Source organism: Sarcophilus harrisii, chromosome 4 (assembly GCF_902635505.1).
Source record: "Sarcophilus harrisii chromosome 4, mSarHar1.11, whole genome shotgun sequence".
NCBI classification, from domain to species: Eukaryota; Metazoa; Chordata; class Mammalia; order Dasyuromorphia; family Dasyuridae; genus Sarcophilus; species Sarcophilus harrisii.
This window is the reverse complement of record NC_045429.1, coordinates 224,323,231-224,335,991: the sequence shown is the minus strand read 5'-3', so window position 1 is coordinate 224,335,991 and position 12,761 is coordinate 224,323,231. Positions and strand designations below refer to the sequence as shown.

Sequence of the window (12,761 nt, the reverse complement as noted above, 5' to 3'; positions counted from 1 at the left end):
CTGCAATTAAGTATAAGAATGGCTTAAAGCACTAAATGTGGTAATATTTATGGTAGCACCATTTAAAAGACCACACTACCCTTTTATATTTGTTTTCTATTACCTACCTTTGCTGCCATCTTCTCCACATCTTTTTGTAAAATTTGAGTTGGTTGTTTCATATTTCTTTAGATAGCTCCTCATTTTATTTTTTATGTCTTAATAGTTTCCATCTAATAACATTCTTTGTCCCTTCCTAGGCTGACTTTCTTTGAGGAAATTTTGCCTTACTTTCTCTCTAACTGCCTAAAATCTTTTTAAAATGTTAGATGCATCAGACTATTTTGAGGAGAGATAATTTCTTCCCAAGCTCCCCTTCTTTTAAGTTTGATAACTAGCTCCTCCTTGTTATTGTCTCTGAGGTCTAAAAGAAGAGTTCTTTGTTTTTTTCATCTTTTTAAAAAGGAAATTATTTATTTCTGAACTTTTTGGCTGCTTTGCTTTTGTCAGCGAGGGGAAACATTAGCGGATTTCCATGTAACTGAATTCTCTCGTGTGATTCACCATGCCTTTATGCCAGGCTTTTGGCAACTATTTGTTGCAAAAACTTTTCATTTTTGTCTCAGTTATAGCTATAGTAGATTCTGATGATTACCACTTTTCTATTTTTACTGCTTTGATTTCCCCTCCACCCCCCCCACCCCCCCCCAATGTTCTCCACAATGTTGTAGTTCAATTCATTTACTTGGAAAGATAAGCTTAGATGAAAGTATATTATTAATATATAATGCTACCTTGCCTCCTCCTATCTTTTATTTGTTTGCTACATTCCAGCTATTAATTTCAGCATTTTAGTGACACCTAAGATGTCAAGTTTTTCTATTATTTTGCTTATTTACCCCTACTTTATTCTTTTGAGTATAGACATCTGAATTTGTTGGTTCCATTACTGATTTCTTTCTTTTAATTCTCTTTTCTGTGTATAATTTAACACTTTTGTATAGTTTATATGGTATCTAATTTGGTAGATATGTGTCTGTAGTTTTCTCCTTCCCTGTGCATTTTTAGTTTAAAATGGAATTGCTTTTTAAAAATCTGGATTTGTAATTTCATCAGTGTTAAGAATTCTTCATTGTAACAGTACAGTATTCTATGTATATGTATGCATGTGTGTACACACACTGTATACAGTATACTATAGAATATATATCAAATTATAGAATATATATCAAACTATAGTCTTACAGGCATTAATGGAGCACTGACCATGGTCACATCACTTGTACATATCAGAGGCAAGTCTTGAATCAGGTCTTCTTGACTCAGAGGCTAGAGCTGGTTTTTTGGTGACTGCACCAAGTATGTACTTCTGGCATTATTTTCCCCATTTCCATATGAGAAAACTGATGCTTAGAGAAGTTAAGTACATTAAGAAATCAATGGAAATATGCCTACTAAGTGGTATTTGAAGAGTTTTATGTGAATTTTCTTAAATGAAGTAATATTGAGTGAGGTGAGCACAACCAGGAGAACATTGTACACAATAATAGCTAGATTGTTTGATGATCAACTATGATAGACTTAGCTCTTCTCAGCAATGCAATGATGTAAGACAATTCTAATAGACTTTGAATGGAAAATGTTATGTGCATCCGGAGAAAGAATTATGGAGACTGAATGCAGATTGATTCATACGATTTTCAGTTTTGTTTTCTTTTTGTTTTTATTTCTTGTAATTTTTCCCTCTTACTCTTATTTTTCTTTCCTAACATGACTCATATGAAAATATGTTAAAGTTGATTGTATACATATAATCTATATCAGATTGCTTGCTGTTTGGGGAAGAGAGGGAGACAGGAAGGAAGGGAGGAAGAAAAAAAATGAATTCAAAATCAAATGAATGTTGAAACTTGGAAAAATAATATACCATTAAAATAAAATTTTTTTTTTAAGAAAAAAGTTTTCTGACTCCAAAGATTTTTCCTGCTATCTTTTGCTTCTCAAGAAGATTACAATAGTTCTTTTTCCTAAATTTTCATTCCAGTTTGTTTTTGATACTGATCTTACAGAATGGCTTTGTAGATTCATAGTAGATCAAGTTAATAATTTCTTCTTAGAAATGATACATATAAGGTATTTCATTATTATTTTTGGTTTATAATAGTGCTTGTTTTGCACTTATTTTTAAAGCATGTAGCTTTAACATTATGGGACCAATTGGGCGATGGAACACCTCAGCATCACCAGAAGAGTGTTGAACTTTTTTATCAATTGCACAACTTGGTTCCTTCTTCTAGCATCTGTGAAGATGTTATAAGTCAGCAATTAACCCACAGAGATAAGGTAAATTCAGCTTCTTTCATCTTGTATGTTAATATTCTGGAAAATATGTTAAAGTAACTTTTGGGGGGAATGAACTTAGTTTTTTCCAAAATATGTAGGGCAGGATGAAAATGGTTTTATTTGGGAGAAAAAAAAAAGACTGGTTCTATTTAAAGTAAATGTATCTTATTCTTTATAAAAGAATTAAAATTGTCATCAGAAATGACAATTTCAATTCTAGATTTAAATCTCTATTCCTGAGTATTATAAATTGAAATTGTTTCAGTTGATAATCTTTAGATTTTTTAAAAAGCACAACTTGTCCCAGACCCAGGGCAGTTTGCATTTTTTTTAAAGCTGTCATTATGTATAAAAGCACTGAGCTAGGAGCAAAATAGAAAATCTTTAAAAGGAACCATGATAGACTCTTTGCCCTCAAGGAACTCATATTCTGGAGGGCCTATTAAGATGTGTTCTACCCATACAAGTATAATATGTAAAGACAAAGGAAATAAACTTATACTCATATGGTTATATATAATATAAACACATATTTATATTATATTTTATGTATAAACTCCATAAACTTATATTAAGCAATGTACTATGCTAGGCTCTGGAGACAAGAAGGCAGTAGTTCCTGCCCTTGACTTTTAATTCTGTAACAACCTAATAATTAGAGATATGAACACTTATGTTTCTGTGAACATTATTGATTTATTAAGGGGGGAAAAATTAGAAATTGCAGCAATTCTGATATATATATCTATATATCTATATAAATTATATACACATACATATATGTATATATTATTATACATAATGCATATCATAGTTGAAAATTTAATCTACTTCTCTGAAAAGAAAGTGAAAATTCACTGTTGTGATTGATAGAAATTAAAATATTCTTGTTTCCTTTTAAAGACTAAATAAATATATCACCCAGAGGCCAATTCTAAATCTATAGAGTTAAAATTTTTCACATTTTGAATTTATAAAATATGAGTGATTATATATTTTTTCATATCTTATGTCATGGTAAATCATAGACAGAATTCAATCTGACAGCCAGCCAGCTATTATCAAAAATACACTTTATACCTGTACCACTCAATAGTGATTTGGAAACTTAAAAATATAAGAGGATACCCTAAAACTCTTCTAAATGACTAAAAAGCCGATAGCATGTTTCTGGGAAAGTGTAATAAGTCAGATGTTCTTGTTGACCAGTTGTTTTTTTCCCAATGATGGAGAAATCAGCCAATTTTTAAAAAATGAAAACAAGAAGTAGCACTAACAGCAACACACTACTTATTTTTTGGACACTGTTTTCATTGATTTCTTCAGATTGAGACTATAATGTAGTAAACATAGTTCTGCTGTCCCTTTTTTTTAGCCTCTTAAAAGTAAATTTAAGATATTTTTCCCAATATATTTTTACTTGTTTAGAGATTCTACTATTAAATAAATTTTTAGTTTCCAGAAGATTACAAAACACTAAAAATAATTAGAAAATCCACTTTTTAGAAGAATATCCATTTCATTTTAATATTATTTGGTTGTTGTCTTCATGGAAATTCTTAAATACTCACAAAAATGTATTTTAATGCTCTCTTATTATCTGAGTAGCTTCTAATCTCTGTCATGAGTAATTTGGACAAAAAAGATATCTGTTCAAAGATTAGGATATTAGAAATTACTGTACATAATTATGGGTTTGAGGGCAGTGCATTAGGCAGGAATGGGGTAGTTTCTGTTTGGTGTATTTTAAATGTGTTTATATTTAATATTCATTGGGGTTTTTCTTTGGGAAAGACTTTATTTTAACTTTAAATATTATCTATTTTTATCTGAATACTTTTCCTTAGATATAAATAATTTAAGTGATTTGTTACCACTTGACTATAAGATCAAAAAATATTTTTCAACAGAAATGAAATGTAATTGAGCACATGACCACCATGGAGTCAAGAAAGACTGATTTCAAATTTATCGTCAGCTACTTATTAGATGTATGATGGTTCCTTAACCCTTGTTTGCCTTAGTTTCCTCTTCCTCAAAATGGCAATGGTACCTACTCTCCAGGGATTTTGTGAGGATCAAACAATTACAAAGTACTTAGCACATAGTAAGCTCTATATAAAGATTAGCTATTATTTTTTACTACTACTAATAAGTCATTTCAGGGAGCATATTGTGATTATTCCCCAAAACAAATCAACTGATAAGAAAATATTTACATTATGGAACCAGATCCTTTCATTTTATTAGTTATCTCCTGCAATCATGCTACTTTGTGAAGTGTATTAACTTCTTCAGGCTCCTGTGATTTTGTAAGATATAATCTAGGATATAAATTAAATAAAATTTATGTGAACTAGCTAGAGTTGATCATCCAACTTGTTTTTATATTTTCATATAAAGTAGATGATGTGTAGAGATATATCACCTACTTTATGTGAAAATTTGCTTTTTTCTAAAATAGTTACCTGTCTTCAAAGAAAAATAAATAAATTAGCTAAACTTTTATGTTTTTCTACAGAAAGTAAGAATGGAAGCACATGCAAAGTTTGCTGTACTTTGGCATCTAACTAGGGACCTTCATATAAATAAATCATCATCTTTTGCTCGTTCCTTTGACAGGTTGGTTATCATATCTATTGTATAATCATTTCTATTCTATCCTAACACTATCTTCCTTTGAATAATATGTTTATGCAGTAATTATTCACTTTTATAAAACTATATTAATTTGCCTGTTAAATACAATTAGTAATTTTTTTACAACATTTTTTTTTATAACATTTTAAATACATTATTCTACCTATATATATTTAGAGTTGGAAGGGTACTTTGAGATTATCTTGATTCAAACCCAGGGCCTCTAAGTCCTGTGTCTTTCAGTCAAGTCATGTTGCTTCTTTCCTTGATTTTCTCCTTACAATTCTGGAATAACCCTTTTGAAACACAGAGATAATGAAACACTTCCTCTGCATACATTCCTGATTTTTTTGTTGGCATGGACCTTGAAGTCTCAAACTACTTTTGACAGGAACTAGAAAGTTTTTAGTCTTGCTAAGCAGCCTTTTATAGTGGTTTTTAAAAAAGTACAGCTCCCTCTGTGAGAGTAGTATATTAATCGTGGGCTCTTGTTAACTGAAAATAGGCATACATATATATCTGCAGCATCCTCCAAAAAATGTGTTCAGATTTAGAAAATGGACATCTAAATAGGAGGAGTAGTTTAGTTTCTCATTATTGCCTGAGGCCTACTTTATAGTCTGCTCACTTTGGCCCTATTTATATCCCTGAAATTTATTGAACTATGTGTTATGAGCCAGAACGTGAAACAAGGTGTTAACTCACTGGAATTGATAGAAACAATGCTTAAGTTTATACCTTTGAGAGTTCACACATTAACTCACACATTAGAGTTCACAAGTCTGGGAGATTCACAAAGTTACACCTCCCACAATACCACTCTCAGAGGAGTCAACCTTTGAGTTTACACCTCTAAAAGAGCATAAAAGGAGCTGAGTCAGTGGAGGAGTGAGTTGAGAAGATTGAGAAGCTAGAGACTGCAGTTGGGCAGAACTGGGGATTTGGAAGAGGAGAGGCTGAAGCTGGCAGAAGCAGAGGCAAAGGACTAGCAACAAGAGCTGTCGGAACCAAGGAAAGCTTACCGGGCTATTTTGGAAGAGACAATAAAGGACTGTACTTTAATCCCTGGCTGCATTTGAGGTGATTATTACTTGCAACTGAAACTAAGGCTGCCTCCAGAACCTCCCCGAGAAACCTGCTCCCAGAGAATGATCATATTTTAGAGAAAAGAAGAACACTTTACTTTAAAAGTGTCACACTCTATGATGGTGGTGATAGCAGCAGTTTTTTCTGTATTTTGACAAAATTCAGATTGAAAGAAGAAAATTTGGGCAGATTAATTAATCACTAATTAAAGAGAGATAGCAAGGGAGAAAGTACAGTAAATTTAGAGTCAAAAGACATTGGCTTAAATCTCAGCTGCCTGTGTGACCTTAACCAAACCTCTTCTCTCCTGGATCCCAGGTCTTCTCATCTATAATCTCACATACTCTTTCCAACTCTAAATACAGTACTTAAAGCTATCAACAAGCCTTCTGCATCATAAGATACATTTTAGGTGTCCATCATCTTAGAATATGATCACTTTATAATAAATAGTTTACTCAGAAGAAAAATGAAAAAATAATGATTCTTTGCTTTTCTATTTTGACATTATTTCATGCTAGATCACTCTTCATCATGTTAGATAGCCTTAATAGCCTGGATGGTTCCACTAGTTCTGTGGGACAAGCTTGGTTGAATCAAGTGCTCCAAAGACATGACATTGCAAGAGTTCTAGAGCCATTGCTGCTGCTCCTGCTTCATCCTAAAACTCAGAGAGTGTCAGTGCAACGGGTACAGGCAGAGCGTTATTGGAATAAAATGCCCTGTTATACGGAGGAGGAAAATGACAAGCATTTTATGCAAAATTTTTCCTGCAATGATGGTAAATACAATATAAAAAAAATTTCATCCTTAATGCTAATCATCAATTAATAAAAGATGTATTCATATAAGTTGATAACATTTCATCAGAAACTTACCCTTATTAGAATCACTTCTTAGATTAGAATCATTTCCCAGATATAAATTTTACATCAATCTTGTCTATTTATCCTTTATACTTGTTGATTAGGGAATCATGATCAGAAGGATACTTCATTCATCAGGGCAGGCTGCTTCTTTGAAAAATTGAGGGCTTTTCTGATTAATAAATCAGAAGTTAAGCATTAAGAATTTCTCTGATGATAGCTGTGAAAAAGAATCTGTTATCAAACCTTATATCTCTTCATAGGCACAAATCAGTAATTTTAACTTCAGGATTTTGGCCAGAAGCATAACCATTGATCATTCTTATTTTATAATTACGTATTATAACTTGAATGATCTTCTGCAAATGATATATTATGTCCTATACATATTTTGTATACATTCTGTCAAAACAATACAAATACCTCAAATTTCTGGGCTTCAATAGAAGGGATAGAAAAATCTTTGTGAACAAAATCTAAATTTTTGTCCACTTAACTTTTCCTTATGTGCCCATTACATTATATATGCATATTTGTATATATGTGTGTATTACTTATATAAGTAAGTATACATGATACAAATACAATATAATTAATTTGAAAAGACCTAAACAGTTTAATAATTGTCATTTTCTTGTAAAGTCTCACATATAATGACAGTAACTTCAGGGGTTAAAAAAAAGTATTTTGCAAAATATTCTAATATGTCTTGTTTTTTCTTCTTTTAAAGCATTTTCCCATTTGCCTACAAATCAAGTTCAGCTCATTACAACTAAAGAAAGCAACGAGAAACAGCTTGTGATGGATGAAATGGAGAACTTTAGTCTTACAGTCAATCCATTAAGTGACAGGCTTTCTCTTTTAAGTACTAGTAGTGAGACAATACCAATGGTTGTATCTGATTTCGACCTTCCAGATCAACAAATAGAAATACTTCAGAGTTCAGATTCAGGTTGCTCCCAGTCTTCTGGTGGAGATAACTTGAGCTATGATGTGGAAACTGAAAACATGAATGCCTCAGATAATTCTCAGAGCCCAAAGGAAGATTCAGCAGATGATATCGTGCAGCAGGTAGTTTTTGACCTCATATGTAAAGTTGTAAGTGGCCTTGAAGAAGAATCTGAACCAGTTAAACATCAACTTCAGACAGATGATATAACACCCAAATTCAGTACTGTACATCCATGTGATGAGGCTATTAAGAATGAAGATCAAGTCATCCAGCATAGCCAGAGCAGTTTACTTAGCAATGAAAGTTGTCAGTTTTTATCTCTGTCTGCTGAGGCGGGACTGGAAGCTTCCTCTAATGGAATCTCTAGGAACAGTTCCTCACCTTGCATTTCTGTAACGCATCACACACTCCATGAACCTTGTAGCAATTCAGCAGAAGCAAAGTCTAGACAGCGAAGTCATAGTAGTATTCAATTCAGCTTCAAAGAAAAGTTGCCAGACAAAGTGTCAGAAAAGGAAACAATTGTCAAGGAGTCAGGAAAGCAGCCTGGAGCAAAACCCAAAGTAAAACTTGCCAGAAAGAAGGATGATGATAAGAAAAAAGTTCAAAATGATAAGGTTAAGCAAACCAGTATATTCTTTAGTGATGGTCTGGACTTAGAAAATTGGTATAGCTGTGGAGAAGGTGAAATTTCTGAAATTGAGAGTGATATGGGATCTCCAGGAACACGAAAATCTCCCAACTTCAACATTCACCCATTATATCAGCACGTGTTACTGTATCTGCAGTTATATGATTCCTCAAGAACATTGTATGCTTTTTCTGCTATCAAAGCTATCTTGAAAACTAATCCTATTGCTTTTGTAAATGCCATTTCCACCACTAGTGTCAATAATGTGTATACTCCCCAACTTTCTTTGCTTCAGAATCTTTTGGCCAGACATCGAATTTCTGTTATGGGTAAAGACTTTTATAGTCATATTCCTGTGGATTCTAACCATAACTTTCGGAGTTCCATGTATATAGAAATTCTTATTTCTCTTTGCTTGTATTATATGCGTAGCCATTATCCAACTCATGTCAAGGTCACACCACAAGACTTAATAGGCAATCGCAATATGCAGATGATGAGCATTGAAATTTTAACACTTCTCTTTACTGAGCTAGCCAAGGTTATAGAAAGCTCAGCAAAGGGCTTCCCTAGCTTTATTTCTGATATGTTGTCTAAGTGCAAGGTTCAAAAAGTTATTCTTCATTGTTTATTATCATCTATCTTCAGTGCACAAAAATGGCATAGTGAAAAGATGTCAGGTAAAAACATTGTAGCCATTGAGGAAGGTTTCTCAGAGGATAGTCTTATTAACTTCTCAGAGGATGAATTGGACAATGGCAGCACTCTACAGTCTCAACTTTTAAAGGTGCTTCAGAGGCTGATTGTGTTAGAGCATCATGTAATGACTGTTTCCGAAGAGAATGAAACAGGTTTTGAATTCGTGGTAACTGACTTAGAACATATCAACCCACACCAGCCAATGACTTCTCTTCAGTATTTGCATGCCCAGCCAATCACGTGTCAAGGCATGTTCCTATGTGCAGTGATAAGAGCTTTACATCAGCACTGTGCATGTAAGATGCATCCCCAGTGGATCGGCTTAATCACATCTACTCTGCCTTATATGGGAAAAATTCTACAGAGAGTGGTTGTTTCTGTGACACTCCAGCTTTGCAGGAATTTGGATAATCTAATTCTTCAATACAAATATGAAACAGGACTATCTGACAGTAGGCAAGTGGTATTGGTTTTTATTTTTATTGTGCTTTAATGACTTATGTTAAAAGAAATGTTTATTTGTAAAAAGCCAATCACAATTTTGGCCACCAAATTGGAGTGCACTAAAACATAGTGAATATTCATTTCTGAAGAGAAGTAGTAGTAGTTCAACAGTTCAGGAATACTATATTTGTATGAATATAGTCTGTTTTTCTTTCTCTTCGAGACTGGCTTGTATAAATCAATTATTAGAATTAGAGAAGTTGTAATAGAAGATGAGATCTTGGGAACTAAAGAGAATCTTAGTATATTTGAATAGTTTTTGAAATTGGGAAAGATGTCTGTACTGAAATTGCCATCGACTTCAAAACTTTGCTGTCTGTTAATACAGTAGAATGTAATGAAAATGATGTGAGAAAGTCAGGAAGAAGGATAGTAAATTCAAAAGAAATCAGTGGTAATAAAAATAAATATAATTTTAATTTGGAAGAATTTTTTAAAATCTTTGATAATTTTTAATACAATAACTTCATGTAATTCTATTTTGTGTGAATCTATACTTTTTCTTCCAAAGATTTATGTTTGTGTCTCCCCCAACCAAGAAATGTTATAAGTATAATCTATATTCAAACAAATACAGCATTTCTAGCAGAACTTTGCTTTCTGTAACCAGTCACTTGTATGAATGTTGTTCCATTTTGTAAATATGGTAAATTCAGAAGATAATTGTTTTTCTTTTTTCTTACCTTTTGTAGGCTAATCAAAGCTTTGATTATTCATTTGACTTGTATTCTTCATCTCCTGATCACTGATTTGAAGCTCAAATTACTCTTATGTCTGTGAAACTAACCAAAAATGGAGCTAGCTTACTCCATCTAGAACTCCATAAAAATTTATAGGAAACTTGACCAAATCATTTAATTACTTCTCTGTCAATCACTAAGCATTGGAAAATTACTATATCTAATTAAGTAGATAATAAATGTTTGTATATCTTACTAACATGTTGATTTAATAGATTTTTTTTAATCAAATGAACACACTGTATTTTAAATAGGCCTCTTTGGATGGCATCAATTATTCCACCAGATATGATACTTACTCTTCTAGAAGGTATTACAACTATCATCCACTACTGTTTGTTGGATCCCTCCACACAGTATCATCAGGTAAGATGGGTTCAACAGATGGCATTAATGATATTAGGTTTAGCTAGATATTCATGTATCTTTTTTTCTTTTAGCTCTTGGTGAATGTTGACCAGAAGCACCTATTTGAGGCACGAAGTGGGATTCTCTCTATCCTTCACATGATTATGTCCTCTGTGACACTGCTTTGGAGCATCCTGCATCAGGCTGACTCTTCAGAAAAATCAACTATTGCTGCAGCTGCATCTGTTACTACTATTAATCTTGGTTCCACAAAGGTTAGGAAACTCATGTTAAAGTTACCATTGCTTAATTTTTCTCTTCTCCATCTAATTACTGTATTATATTATATGTATATAATACACACACACACACACACACACACACACACTGAGGAAGTAGAAATGTGCTGGAGCCCCAGGAATGAGGGGAGGATGGATCTTACCTATTTTTTCCCAAAGAGTACTATAATAACCTCTGAACCAATTTTGAGGAACACTGGGTAAACTACAATTTTCAAAAATTCCTTTGTGGAGTATCTACTGATTGAAAATTACTTTGTTCAAAAATGTCAAATTCCTTTTAAAAGTCTTTGATAGATGTTTTTTTTTTTCTCTTAGCTTTTGGGTATCTCATTAGATGTAATATTATTTTGGCTCTTGATTGGCTTATTTTTTTAAACTGTAGATCTGGTTTTTTTTAGTTATTTTATAATCTTCAATAGACACAAAATTATTTGTTGTATAAATTAGTTATATAAAGTTTTACTTGTTTTTTGCTTAAACTGTTTCAGAATTTGAGGCAGCAGATTCTTGAACTGTTGGGCCCAATCTCAATGAATCACGGTGTGCATTTCATGGCTGCCATTGCATTTGTATGGAATGAAAGAAGACAAAACAAAACTACTTCTAGGACAAAGGTATACATTAAAACTCCTTTTTGCTTTTAATTAGTTTGTTCATATTGTAAGTACATATCTTGAACTTCTGCTATGTACTTAGCTTTCCTCTAGGTGCTATTAGTAATTTGTTATTTTTTATGTTTGAAATAATGATTTTTCACCTTAGTTTCTGGGAAAAGTTTGAGATGTAAAATTTGAAGTTTACTTAGGACAAGAAAAAGAAGCACTTCTCATTTGAGAAGTGATAGACTACAGGTGGAAAGTGTTGCACACCTGACAGATGTGATTACTGTGACTGTTTTGTTTAAATTGGGTTTCTTTTTTTTCACCTGAAAGGTATGATTTTATTTTATTATTTTTTTCAATAATAGCTTTTTATTTTTCAAAGTACATGTCAAGAATAGTTTTCAAAATTCACCCGTTCAATGTGTTCCATATTTTTCTCCCTCCTGCCTCCCCTAACCAGCAGGTAATCTAATATAGGTTGGTTAAACATGTGAAGTCGTTCCAAATATATGTCTACATTTATCATAGTGCACAAGAAAAATCAGATTAAAAAGAGGGTGGAAAAAAAATGAAAGAAAAAAACAAGCAAATAATAACAGGTGAATGTTGTGAGCCATATACACTCCCCACAGTCCTCTTTGTGAATGCAGAGGGCTCTCTCCATCACAAGAATATTAGAATTGGCCGGCATCACCTTATTGTTGAAAAGAGCCAAGTCCATCATAATTGATTCACATAATTTTGTTGTCATATACAATGTTCTTTTGGTTCTACTTACTTCACTTAGCATCAGTTCATGTCAGTCTCTCCAGGCCTTTCTGAAATCATCCTACTGATCATTTCTTATAGAACAATAATATTCCATAATATTCATATACCATAACTTATTCAGCCATTCCCCAACTCCTAGGCATCCACTCAGTTTCCACTTTCCATTACAAAAAAGGCTACTACAAACATGTGCTATTTGCACATGTGAGTCCTTTTCTCTCTATTATGATCTCTTTAGGATACAAGCCCAGTGGAAACACTGCTGGATCAAAGGGTATACACAGTTTGATAGTCCTTT

The 12,761-nt window shown here is 32.7% G+C and overlaps 1 protein-coding gene across 8 annotated transcripts in view; it reads left to right on the top strand.

The window, feature by feature from the left end:
• Nucleotides 1-12,761, top strand: part of DOP1A (DOP1 leucine zipper like protein A) — a 111,164-nt gene that overhangs the window by 72,898 nt on the left and 25,505 nt on the right. For all 8 annotated transcript variants that reach the window (XM_031964585.1, XM_031964589.1, XM_031964587.1 and 5 more), the window contains 7 exons: nucleotides 2,170-2,322; nucleotides 4,844-4,944; nucleotides 6,570-6,829; nucleotides 7,645-9,652; nucleotides 10,695-10,806; nucleotides 10,881-11,063; nucleotides 11,579-11,704. In XM_031964585.1, coding sequence (XP_031820445.1) covers nucleotides 2,170-2,322; nucleotides 4,844-4,944; nucleotides 6,570-6,829; nucleotides 7,645-9,652; nucleotides 10,695-10,806; nucleotides 10,881-11,063; nucleotides 11,579-11,704 — 2,943 coding nt within the window. The remainder of the gene's footprint in view (nucleotides 1-2,169; nucleotides 2,323-4,843; nucleotides 4,945-6,569; nucleotides 6,830-7,644; nucleotides 9,653-10,694; nucleotides 10,807-10,880; nucleotides 11,064-11,578; nucleotides 11,705-12,761) is intronic.